Genomic DNA, 13,423 nt, shown 5'->3' on the forward strand with positions numbered 1-13,423 from the left:
TCTAAGTCCAATGGAACGCGGGAGAAGAGTCAGCAAAGTTAATATAGGTACTAAGGAAATATAATCAACCGAAACATTTATCGTACTGCGTTAAACCAGGGTGTGGGAAGCACTTTTTTGCTCAGTGAACTAGCACAATGGTCAGCAGCACAACCACACATCTGCGAACGCTTTCCGTCTAAGGAATGCAATTGCTAGACATGAAATATTATGGAAATTTGGGAGACGCTTACTGCACAAGCGCTATACAAGAAATAGTCATCTAAGCAGCTTGGAATGCTAAAAAGAAATAAAAATATAAACTGGCTACACATTATACATTTATATTTCCACCCTGGGCATCGCTAGTTTATGGCCGACTGGTTTGGAGCGCTAGGTACATTGTTTTGTAAGTCGAAAGTTCGAATCCCCGATAATGCATTTTTTTAAAGGCTGTGGCTAGCGTTCCGTCCAGATGGAACGGAGCGCTGCGGGTTATCCTTCCGTCCAGACGGAATACAACTGAGAGCTTAGCGTTCCGTCCAGACGGAGGACGGAGCCGGCGTGAAATTTGTACAGTTCCGACCAGATGAAAGCAAAACTGGCTGATTAGACGCCATGCATAGACTACAGATTTGGCGTGGCAGATCGAGAGCAGTCTTTCTTGATATTTATTTACCCAGCCGAACGAACCGCTTCCGGTAATTGACTAGCCAGAATAACCGTTAATTAGTAATCGCCATTACGAACTACAGATGATCAGAACTCTGTGGCGATGGATATGTCGGCCTTGGCTCTAGTGAGCAGTAGCGGAGCGCGGCCGGTTGAGTGCAAAATCAAGACCGACTGCTCTCACCACGTCAATTGTAAAGGGGGCGCGAAGTTAGCTGTTACAAACGACGCAACCACGCAAAAAAAAAAAAAAAAAGAGTCCGGGGAGAATCGAACGTGATAGAAAAGTGTTGCTATCGAAGGCGCAACCTCCACACCAAATCCGTAGTCTATGCATGGCGTCTAATCAGCCGGTTTTGCTTTCGTCTGGTCGGAACTACAAATTTCACACCGGCTCCGTCTGGACGGAACGCTGAGCTCTCAGGTGTATTCCGTCTGGACGGAAGGATAACCCGCAGCGCTCCGTTCCATCTGGACGAAACTTTAGCACTTGTATATTGTTCCGCCTGGACAGAACGCTAGCCACAGCCTTTTTTAAAGTTGATTTATATGTTTTTGGGCAACGTTTTCTACTTTTTCTATACTGAATTCACCATTTTTGCGTTGTAACGTTAATTTCTCGAAGAGCGAGTTTACAGAGCGCGTGTGGACTGACAACGACTGCCTGTGGGCACAGTCCCGAATCAGCCGACCCTTGGAAAAAGTGCATGGCATTTGAGTGTCTCCGGTGACGCAGAAGGTGTTCATCCACTGTGTAGGCCTTGGCTTAGTGATTGCTACGATTCCAAGCTGACCTGGGAGGTTTATCTGATGCCTTTTACAGCTGACAACATGGCAGAAGCGCGGTACGCTGATTACTGGGATATCGAGAGTGTCCAGCCAACGATAACGTCGCATGCCAAGCATGGTGTTTCACAGAACCGAAACTGAAACTGGTTAGAATTCTAATCTTGGTCATCGCCCAATCCTGTAGCACCTTTGACTGACATCACTGCTGTTAGCTGGTGCGACCGCCGCCAACTGCACATGGTAGTCATTCTTCTTTCAGACTTTATAAAATAAATACCGCCTTACCACCCAGATAAGCGATGAAAAGTGTGCTAATTTGAGCCAGTCTATGCAGTGCAAGCAAGAATGGGAGCTTGACAAATTCACTGCAGTGTCCCTTTAAAACAACTTGTTTTAATTGTTGAGTGTACTCTGTGAAACTTGTCAGCCTTGCTGCTTTCTTCCCAATGATTTCAGATATGCCATTATTTTTCGAGTCAGTCAATTAGTTCCCAAGATAATTAGAGGGAGTTAACCCTTTTTTTGAGGAACAATAGATAGAACAGTGTTAGTTATGAAACTGTAATTTTCATATTTTCCAACAGTATGAACCCCAGTGAATGCAATAACAGAAGCACTTTTTTTTGATGCACTGCTTTGCACTAAATTTACTAAATGAACTGAATTCTCTATGATTAGGTTTACGCTTACAAACATCAGGCGAGGTTGAAACCATGACTGCTTTGTGGATGAAGTGGTTATGGTGCCATGCCCTGTATGCGAGCACAGCTTCCGAGCTTGAACCGACCATGTTATTGGAATCATTCCTAATTGCTAACGTTTCGCTCAATAAACCTCTATGCTGGTTAGAATCCTGGTATAAAACCTGCACGCACAGGTTATTTGGAACTCCACCAGCGTGTTTTGTGCCTCATAGCGAATGTTGGATGCTTTATGTTGTGACAACCAAAAGTGATAAGATACAATACTTTTGAGCATTCGGAAAAGTTGCAGAAACTGTTTTACCATCTCCTTACAAATTTGTTTTCGTCTTGAATTTTCGCTGTCGTCGGTTAGTAGCAGCTGGCTGTTCCCTACGTTCAAAAGATTGCTAAATACTGGAGCTGCCGCCTAGCTCCGACTCTTTACACTCCGCACAGGACTGGCTTTGCAAGGAATGCAGCGACGCCAGCAATGTTTCTTCCAGAGCGGTATCAAAAACTATACTTTAAATCACGCCTTGAGCTAGCGTATACGATTGTGAGTCGTTCATTATGACAAAAAGCTATGCACACGCAAAATCTGGTGCGGACAAGCACCAAACGTCAACCGAGCGCAACGAAACAGTTTCTCTGTTTCGTCTCCGCTCTGTTTCGTCTTTTTATTTCGCAACCTGCTTATAACAATCATCGGTTATAATGATAAAATTTCCTTGGCTCTTGAATATTGTTATACGTGGGCTAAACTGTATTGTCCTCCTTCTTCATTATTGGTGCTGCCTGTATCGTCTTATCTAGAAGCGTTCCTTTTGCGATTTTCAAGTAGCCATTATGACACAATGGAGGCCCGGTTTCACGCACGCACCGTGTGTCCGGAGCTCTCACTGGAGCTTTCCGGTTGACCAAGTGGTCTATGGAGAAATGCATTAGGGTTTTTAGAAAATGCCATCGGTTTCACTAAGAAAGCTTTCAAGAAAAAAACAAAAAAACAAAGCCGTTCCACTCAATGGGAAAGGTGTTGGAAGTGCAGAGCAGTGATTCACCATAGCGCCGTTATCCGCTCACTGCTACCGCCCATCACACTCTTCGCTGCCCTGTCTCACTCCTCTCTTGTTGAATGGAACAGAGGTTTGTGCAATGCAAGTCAAATTTCCCGCCTTCGCAGTGCTCGTGCGTCCCCGAGCCTGAAACTGCGCCAGCGGGAGCTCCGTTCTTTTTGTGCTTGCTTTTCCTCCCGCACGTGCCGGCATTGTACTGACAATTTTTTTCCCGCTTACTATCGTAAAAACCTACCCAACGAGTGTTCTGAACTTAACGACTGCGGGCGCTGCCGGTTAATTACGTATATTTCGCCTCAACTGTACCTGCAGTTTCTTTGCGCTGAATGGGGAGATGTATGACAAGCACCAGCGGTTTACGAGTTTCGAACGCTTATGACTACATGAACCGCTTGGTGGTCGAAGACTCTGGGTTACGCCGCGACGACGGGACACCGGCTCTACTTGGGTACAGCGAGCGAGCTGGACCCAAGTAGACAAGGTGCGGACAAGGTGCGGCCCTAAAGTACTCTGCACTTAATAAACAGAAGGGTCGGGCTGGGAGGACCAGTTCCTGTGACCAAGCCTCACCTCCCGCTGGTTCTCCTCGAACTTGGCGAAGGCGACGAAGAGGCGCTCGTCCATGTACTCCTCACCAAAGAACTCGACGGCCCGCTCGTAGATGCGGCGTGCGTTGGAGATGTAGCCGTTGTGCTCCTCAAACTTGGCGTACTTGATCCAGTGGCGCACGTCCGGGTGCACCATCACGAGTGCGTCCACACACAGTAGTCAAGGCTCGTGCAGCAACAGGGATTGCAAAGGTCAGCATTTCATTTTGTTAGCCATGCTGAGTATAATCCAAAGCCAGGCTGATTACGATGACAAAGGTTAAGAAGTGTGTTCGGCTCAACCTATATGTACAGCGTTGCAACAATTACCCAGCTACTTTTTTTTAAAGAATTCAAATTTTGGCGCCAAAGCAATGCCTGGGCTGTACCCGCCGCGGTGGCTCAGTGGCTAAGGCGTTTCACTGCTGAGCATGAGGTCGCGGTTCAATTCCCGGCCGCCGCGGCCACTTTTCTGATGGAAGCGAAAAGCAAAAACGCCTGTGTGCACGAGATTTCAGCACACGTTAAAGATCCCCAGGTGGTCAAAATTAATCCGGAGCCCTCCACTATGGCGCGCCTCATTGCCTGCGTTGCATCGGCGCGTTAAACCCTACAATCAATCAATCAACACCTGGGCTGTGAAGCGCACCGCAGCAGAGGGTGCTGGATTGATTTTGACCACCTGGGGATCTTTAAAATTTGCCGAAATCTCGTACACACGGGCGCTCTCGCTTTTCGCCTTCATCAGAAAAGTGGCCGCCATGGCAGCGAATCGAACCTGCATCCTCGTGCTCAGCAGCTCAACATTGTAGCCACTGAGACGATGTGGTGGGTAGCTTGCCAATAGATTTAATTAGTTCTGCAATTGTAGTATGACGCCAGAAAGAGGCGAGGGGGGCGCACCTAGGCAGGCACGTTTGTAAAATATGCAACGGGGACACCCAACCCTCGTTACCTGACTCTTTGCAGAGTTGACGGGACCGACAAATGGTTCTTGTGAAGTACAGATCCTCTATCCCAAATGAAAGGGCATCACCTTGAATTGAACACTGCTTTCCCCGACAGGACCCCAGAACGTTTATAAGTGCAGTTTCTACCAAGCCTACATGTGCTGCCAACATGAACGCTTGCAACCACAACAGAGTGAGCTTGCAACACACCTCTCACTGTTCGTGACATAAAAAGAGGTGCTTGAAAACGTTGTTTTCAGCTGAAACAATAACAAAATTCCGTCTTTCTTATTAATTTAGGCAGTTTTTGAATCCCGCACTGAAACTGATGAAACTGTTTGCACAAGAACGATTGTGCCCCGTTAGGCACTCAGGGCACCCCCTTTCAGATTTCAGAAAGTTTAGTGCCGAGTTAAAAGTTACTCCCGTAAATTTACTGACAAATTCTTTGCTGTTATGACCATATATGAAATGGTGGGTTTCATATGAGCCAGAGCACCGTAAAGTTCCGAGCGAGCGCCCACCCCCTGAAACATCGCCCAGCCCCCTTTTGGGGTGAAATATCGAATTTACTAAAAGACCCCAAAGATCGCCCGCCCCATAAAATCGATGGCTTTAATGTTGGTGAGTGAACAAAATAAATGCGAATCATCGATTCATGCGCTGGTGCGGTTACTTATTTGTCCGTTCTGCACTTGAGCCGAAAGTTCGCCCATCTGTTTTTTTTTTTTTTTTGTGATATCTCCGCAGTTTTGGTTGGCAGCGCTGCCACTTTTTTCTAGTTTTTTTCCCCCACCTGACCCGGAAGATTGCCCCTTCCGCATTTTTCACGTGATATCTCCATACTTTGGACGGGCGTTCTTTCGGAACTTTACGGCACATGCACTCCACAGAGTGGTTTCTCCTTCTAAACAACAACAACAACAAACAAACAAAAAACGTTTGCAGGGGCAGGATATAGCGTTCGTAGATCTGGCGGGCGCGGTCGAGCTCCTTGTAGCGCAGCTCGAAGTTGATGTAGGTCTGCCAGGCCTGCTCGTGGGGCTCCCACTCCATCCAGCGCTCAAACACCTGGCGGGCGCCCCCCACGTTGCCCAGCATCTCCTCCATGTAGGTGTACTTGTACCACAGCTGCTTCACCCGCGGCAGCAGCGACACTGCCCGGTCCCAGATGTTGCGCGCGTGGTTCACCTGGCGGTTCCTGCGGCCGAGGGGAGAAGGGGGACCGCCGCCCACTGCTCGGTGAGGCGACGGCGGTACAACCGCAACCTCCCCAACCATCCGCCTCAGACTGACAAAGTCCGGTGCCTGGCACGGTCTCGCAGACTATCCAGTGCCGGTAGATCGGGGAGGCGTCAAGAGGCCATGAAGGCAAAATACCAGTTCAGTTTATTAAAAAGGCTCCTTTGCCCCAATAACAGTGGTGCCAGTTTTATCGCAAACGTCAAACAATCAATGGAGATATTACGGAAAGCAGAGGCTGCAGTGGCCACTCCCTAGCCACCAAGGGCGGTGTAAGCGGGGAACACCTTCCCCCGAATTTTCGTAAGTGGCGCATCCCAACCCCTCCTTTTGGGCTTTTTCATCTATAAGTTTAAATGTAAATACGAGAATAAGATAAGAAAACAAAAATAAGATATTGTCTGGGCGCAGACTATCTTTTTTATATTTTTTTGCCTGCAGGGTATAACACCAGCACCCCGAAAAAATATTTTTGACTACACCACTGCCAGCCACTTTCCTTTCCAGCCAATGATCTATGTTGTCCCCAAATCTTGTTTGTGCAAATGGCAGCAGCTGACCTAAAACACCAACAAACGTGACGGGGCAATTGCAGCAGGTCTTCTCGTTCCATCTGGTCATGTCACTTGAATGCTAATGTGCAAATAACACATCGATAACTATGGTTTCCGTGCTGGTCCATATTGCATTACTCCTGCCCATAACACGTCACTCTAGTGCGAAGTTTGAACGTTTTTTTATACTTCTTGCATTTTTCTGTTTACAAAAATGCTTTTTGTTGCTGGAATGGAGATGGGTGAGTTGCCAAAGGCTTGTTCTTTCAAGTTGACCAATATTGTATTTTGACTCAATGGAGACAAAACACAAGTTTGGTTCATTCTAAAGATTGCCTCGTTAGAATCATACTGACACTACTTGTAACGCACACTTCGCTCAAATAAGCTATACAATTAGGAAAAAAGGGAATGGCCATGCTACCCCCTAGCTCATTTCCCGCAACAGAACCAATGATGTCATATGCGCCCAGCTCTGCGATTGGCTGAGGCCAGCCAAAGCAAACGCAAATTAGGCAGGGCTTATAAGCTTGCCGAATGAGCTATTTGAACCTAAATGTAATGCATATTCCTTTTACAGCAAAAAGAATGGTGCGGCAAACAGTGGAAGTTACAAACATACACGCAAACATGGAAGTGTTTATGTGTAATGCTCTTGGTACTGGGCGCACTATATTTGTCTTAGCTGCACAGCGGCCCGCCGCTTTGGAGTTGTCTTACATGACACTGGCCGATTGGCGTAAGCGACGTTGTCTTATATGACCCTATTTGTCAGGAATATTCGATGTTTCACGAAACGATTACTTTCTACCATAACAGAAACAAGCCAGGTGCAAGTACGGCCAGAAATAAAGCAACGGCGGACAACAGTCCATGGCTGCGTATGGTATCGCCACCTGAGAAGACTGGTGGTAGCAAGGCTGCAGAGCCTATTGACGCACTGGAAGTTCGTTAGAATACCCGCCCCAGTGACTTCATGGCAGACGCCACGAAAACACACAATTTAGCGGGAGAATGAAAATTTTAACCCAAATTGCCTAATTTTTCAGTGCATAAGGCATCGTTTGCTCCAGGACAAGCGTTGAAGGCATTAAAAAACATGAAATCTTTCGAATCAAACAAACTTGTATTTTGCCTGCATGCCCCTTTTAAGCGAACACATACAGTATGGAAGCTACGGTACAAAAACTATCATGACCATCACAGATGGCTAGCACAACAACATGTGCAGCAGTGGTTGGTGTAGAACAGCTGCTACAGGACTATGACGACCGGTATGGTTCGCCAATACATGTACACCGTAGGCTGGTACGGCAAAGCTACCACAGTACCACAGTGACTCCTACGGTAAAGTCCACTTTGGTCTCGCACCACAAGAGGCAGCGCGCATTTTACCGCGCGGAGAACTCCCAGGCAAGTACGCAGCCATGGCAACGGATGGAAACTTTTTCGACTAGGATTCCATCGAATGGAACCAATGAGCATATATTCGCTTGTCAGGAGCTTTGCTTGACGATAAAAGGGCTGTTTGCAGAGGACTCATACCTTGAAAACTAGGCAAACTTTCACAACATTCCAAGCAGTTTCTGTTCACTGAAACTCCCTGTTAAAAACGCCTGAATGTGTTAATGCCCGAGAGTGGCTACACGAGAGAAAAGTATTCCGCATAATTATTTGGCATAAATTGATGTTGTGGCACAGTTTATTTTTTCCCTTTCCAGATGTCCAGCCTTAAAACCTCCCCATACACCACGCTGCAGAACAAAAATCACTAAGGCTGCTTGTGCAGCTGGCTTGTGATAAAAAGTTAAATTTAGGATGGAGGATCAAAGCAGTAGTAGTAGTTGTAGTACTAGTAGTAGTAGTAGTAGTAGTAGTAGTAGTAGTAGTAGTAGTAGTAGTAATAATAATAATAATAATAAAATTAATAATAATAATAAAATAGTAATAATAATTGTTTAAGGGAGCAAAGCCAACAGAGGGCAAAGAGTGCCAAAAGTATTACAAAATAAATACAAGTGGTGTAAAATTGGTAAAACTGGTCGGGTAAAATTCAACGGTTTAAAAAACAGATACGATAGCTGGTGCAAAAGGCCAGGTTGCGATAATGTACTGCATGAAACAAGATGTAAAAAAGTATTCTATGCTAAAAACTAAAAAAAAAAAAAAAGAAAGCTCCCTAATACCCCTGTCACACGGGCACTTTCAATCGCGATTGAAGTGAATCGCGATCGAGTTTTCGAGCGCGCCCGGCGTACTGCCGCTGCTACACGGCACGTTTCAATCGCGATTGAGAAGTTGCACGGGTTGCGCTCGTGTTCGCCAGATGGCGCTAACCATGTAGTTGCGGCCGGCATCTGGTAACTTCGCGCGGTCGTAGGTATACGTAACTATGTAAATATTACCTCACGCTTATTTGGGTCAAGTTATTTGACACAATTTGTGGCGTTAGTTGAAGTTGTCACATTCGGTGCCATTACTGAGCGGGGACGAGAGTATCGCCGCTTTCGTTCGATCGCGCTTGGAAGCCTCGATCGCGCTTGAGAAACCAGGATTGAGTTCGAGCGGGATCGAGCTCGATCGCGATTGAAACTGCCGTGTAGCAGGTGTCCGATCCGGATTGAGCTCGATCCGGATCGACTCAATCGCGATTGAAAGTGCCCGTGTGACAGGGGTATAAAAGGAATCACAGCCTCGTCAACAAAAAGAATGATGGATGTCGTGGAATAGGCAGTAGGTAAAGTTCCGGGAAATGTTTGCCTCGTGTTGTGTCCAGTGCTTTACATGTATTTACAATGCGAGCTACAGGTCGGCCCTTTCTGCACCTGCTAAACAGGGGTCCTGACGACTCAGTGGGCACGTGTGAGTGTGTCGCATGTGCGTGGCCTATCCGTAAACCCGCTAAGACAGCTTCCGCGTGTCTGTTGTGTGGGTGAGTTGTGTATTGTCCTACATGTGGTTTTATTACGCGTAACAGTAATAATAACAACAAAAACGCAACCATTTCCAGCAGAAAGTAGGACGTGTGCTCCACCTGGCCGCAGAATGATGAACAGGGTAACAGGAATTACCTATATTTTTTGTACAGGTGTACATCCCCTATATTCAGGGTCCCCAAGTTTCTAAATGATGTATGCTTGGGTTGCACCTCGTAAGAACCCAAACTATGCACTTATGCATCCCCAAACTCCTAAAATGGAACGGCTGCAGCATATAGATGTCCTTACATACAGATGCACGCATTCTTTCCCATCAATTTTTTATTTTTCTCTTCATTCCAGTCCGCAGTGTTGCCCCCCTTCCCCCATTTCTTTTTCTATTTTACAGCAGTTCCACAAAACATCGTATTTCCCCAAAGAGTATGCTTATCATATTCAACCCTTACGTCATTATTTTGGCAATTTGTTATTTCGCAACTTTTTGTTAATTGTTGTTGTTGCTGGACTTTTTGTTAATTTGTTTTGTTTGGGCAATTTCGTTGTTTAGCAACTTTTGGCAATTTGCTTTTACATTTCACGGCACATTCTATGCACTGGAGTTTCTAAAATGTGAAAAAAGTTTGCGATCGTTTGCCACTTACGACACACGCATGAACGTATAGCCAGATTTAAAAAAAAAAAAAAAGAGAAAGAGAAGAAAGGATAAACTTTCACTCACTTCATTTCCATTTCGGCATACTTCAGCCAGAGGGTGACATTTCGGTGGTCCACGTCCAAGGCGCGCTCGTACACGGAACGCGCCCTGAAAGAGACAATGTTGCAGCTGTTAGCGGTGCAAAAAGGCCGTCTGAAATGGAAACGTCTCGAAAACCTACATTAAATATGACGAGAAAAAAAAAAAAAAAGAGAAATAAACCAGGGATTACATTCTTTTCGCAGCTGCAGAGATGCAGGGAGTGTAAGCTATGCGACAGAAAGCACTATTACCGGGGCATCCGAGTTCACCACACGCCTTTAATCCCAGCAGAATTATTCACGAATGTGTGCGTTTCCTACTGGCTTGGTTTCCTACGGACGAAGCCAGCAACTTGCATCACGGCGAAATGAAAACTGAAGTGATATACGGTACAACCTTGTTAATGCAAAATCCCTGGGTCAGCAAGCTGACTCCGTTATAAGCAGCACTTTGTTAAAAGCAGTGGTGACTTGCTCTCCCTCCATCGCAGTTGGGATCGTAAAAATGTTGAATTAAGCTATTTTGTTATAGCGACAGTTTTACTATACTTTGCTTTACAGGTATGGAAGCAGCCATCACTGTTGATTGAAATGACATTTTACTAGTTAAGAGACAATTATCACAGTAACACTCGCCTGGCTCTAAACTTAATGCACTTTTATCGACCCCCCCCCCCCCCCCGAGAAAAAAATAAAATAAACAAGAGGACACTTACCTCTGCACCTCCTTCTGACTCTCCTCCCATTGTGCGTACTTAATCCAGTTGCTGATGACAGACCGGTTCTTGCGAATGTTGTCCTCAAACCCCTTTGAAGAGCCAAAACAGGAGAAAAATTGACAGGAATATGGCATTTGTAGCTACTCTCTAACGAATGTCACAGGGACTTTTCAGCCGATCATCGTACCTTTCAGAAGCCGCTGCCCACTAAAAGAGCTCGATGACAATCGGCTCAGCGGTCATTGAAATCACCCCTGTGACCGGGTAGTCTCACCAACTCACCTTTCGTTTTCTCAACTGGTACTCGGCCAACTCCTCAGGATCGGAGATTTTTTGCTTCGGCGGCTGCGCGTAAACAAACCAGTTACAGCGTTCAGCGAGGTAAACGGCGGTAAAAACCGCAGGGCGCTGAAAAGTATACTCGTGATTACCGGTGGCAAGATCTCCAAGTCTCGCTCTTTGGCTTCCCGAAGAAGTTGCTCGGCTGTGATTTGAATTTCTGCCGGGGTTTTGTTCTTCACCTGAAAAAAAAAAAACCATGACACACTGAAATACCACCGAGTTGACCGCCACAGAACAAACTGCAACAACTTTTTTGCTAGAAGCAGCTTGCAAGTTCAAAACAACGTAGAAAATGCGTAGATGAACGGTTACCTTGGCAACTTTCGGGATTTTCTGAGGCTTTGCTCCACTTGAACTAGCCATGACTGTGGCTTAGAGGAGGGTGTAACAGCTAGAGAACGGTGTGGTAATCCCAACTTAATTATCTTTGAGATTGAAAACAGCGTTGGCCCCTACTCAAAGACGATCAAAGTTTCTCGCGAGTCAACGACATGCGAAGCGCCATGTTTGTAGCGACGTTGGTTGCGGTCTCTGTCGGGCAAAGTCAAACCAAGAGACACTTCTATTTCGTATAAACTCAACGGTATTTTGTATATTGCCGGAAATAATCTTTTCCATCAAATTTACAAGAGCTGTGTTATTTTTTGAATCCATCAGCGGATCGCAGACGAACCTTAGCAAGCATTTTACTAGAAAGGAAATGAAAAGTAATCTGCATCCGTGTCAATCCAATCCAATCTATTCGGAACGTAAACAATCGCCAGTTTCATTAGAGTGTACCAACGTTTTTAGATTAGGTTGTGTACTAGAAGTTTTAGAGTGGCCCGAGCGGCGGCCTCTCCCATTGCTCCGCCGGGTCGACTTTCGCACAGAAAATAAAACGGCATAGCGGCGGCGCTGCTGTCCTCAACCACTGAACAGCCGCCGCTTCCCGGCCCCAGCTGCGTGCGGCAAGATTTGCGCTGCTCGCTGCGGTGTTTGGCGCCTGGGCAGCTGATTTATTGATCGATTATGAAGTTTAACGCGCCGACGCTACACAGGCGATGAGGGGCGTCGTTGTGGAGGGTTAATGATTAATTTTGACCACCTGAGAATCTCTAGCCTGCGCCGAAATCTTGAACACACGGCCGTTTCTAGCTTTTCTTTTCCATCAGAAAAGCGGACACCGTGGCAGGAAATCGAATCCACGCCTTTGGGCAGCTAATTTAGAGAGTAAACGCCGTACGTTGTAATTCCGCTTGTGAAAATTTTAAACTAGTACGACCCAACATCAAGTTACCGACGCCTTCCACCTAACGATACTTTCACATTTCCTGATGCGTATTCTGAAAACGCTCTTGATATACAGCTCCCGTTAACTCAAAGCCGTAAAATTGTGTGAAAATTTTAAGATATGTGGAATGCCAAAAATTTGTGGCCAGGTCACTGAAATAGCAGCTGGTGCTCTATATAGCTTCACTGCAAATAGGTGCTTTCCTAATTAGGGAAAATAATTCGCGGGGAAAACAATTTTTAATATTTCAACTTATATGATCCTCGCCTTTTTTGCGTTCGCATCTGCATCCAAAAAAGAAGCGTTCTCAAGCTGTTCAATGCATCACATCGGTTGTTGGTCGCCAACGCTGCTTTCTATCTTGTTGTGAAGCAGACGTTGCATGTTTGGTGTTTCTTCTGTTGTAGACACTTCTGGAGGCTCCTCGTCGTCCGCATGATCAGCTCCGTTGTCCACATGTAGCTATCTCAAAACGATGTAAGCGACAGACAGCATTACGGTAACGGGGAGGTCGGTTTTGCACAGCGCGTACTTCGCGTAAATTTGCCATGCACGACCGCGTTTGGCGCGTAGTAGTGGGAGCTAAGCGTTCGAACAGGGACATTATCAGCTGCCTGTGCTAACTTTGCCTTGTGTCCTCTCTGTCAAGATTTCGAGATATCCGTGGTCCTAGGAAAAAAACGTTTCGAGAGAAATGGGGGCAATTGCGTACCGCCTATGGGAGGTAATTATGCATGGAGAGAAAAAAGTTACGATTTGACAGATATTTCGAGATTCCAAAATGCAGTTCATCTTTCACGTTCGGTATCCGGAAAGTTTTCCCCTTCACCGGTATTAGTTGCGGCCAGCACAGTGGGACCTTCACTGCAAACTTGGTTGGGTTCTA

The 13,423-nt window shown here is 46.1% G+C and overlaps 1 protein-coding gene across 1 annotated transcript in view; it reads right to left on the bottom strand.

Annotated features, from left to right (window-relative positions):
* Crn (pre-mRNA splicing factor crn) overlaps positions 1–11,792 on the bottom strand; it is a 38,779-nt gene extending 26,987 nt beyond the window's left edge. Inside the window, exons 1-7 of the mRNA XM_077681941.1 lie at positions 11,577–11,792; positions 11,354–11,443; positions 11,205–11,267; positions 10,920–11,011; positions 10,187–10,270; positions 5,693–5,934; positions 3,767–3,945 (exon numbers count right to left, since the gene is read on the bottom strand). Of these exons, the coding sequence (XP_077538067.1) occupies positions 3,767–3,945; positions 5,693–5,934; positions 10,187–10,270; positions 10,920–11,011; positions 11,205–11,267; positions 11,354–11,443; positions 11,577–11,627 (801 nt within the window). The 5' untranslated portion in view covers positions 11,628–11,792. The remainder of the gene's footprint in view (positions 1–3,766; positions 3,946–5,692; positions 5,935–10,186; positions 10,271–10,919; positions 11,012–11,204; positions 11,268–11,353; positions 11,444–11,576) is intronic.
* Positions 11,793–13,423: the final 1,631 nt, after the last annotated feature.

Source organism: Haemaphysalis longicornis, unplaced genomic scaffold, assembly GCF_048455015.1.
Source record: "Haemaphysalis longicornis isolate Haplotype H1 unplaced genomic scaffold, Haemaphysalis longicornis Haplotype H1 scaffold_8, whole genome shotgun sequence".
NCBI classification, from domain to species: domain Eukaryota; kingdom Metazoa; phylum Arthropoda; class Arachnida; order Ixodida; family Ixodidae; genus Haemaphysalis; species Haemaphysalis longicornis.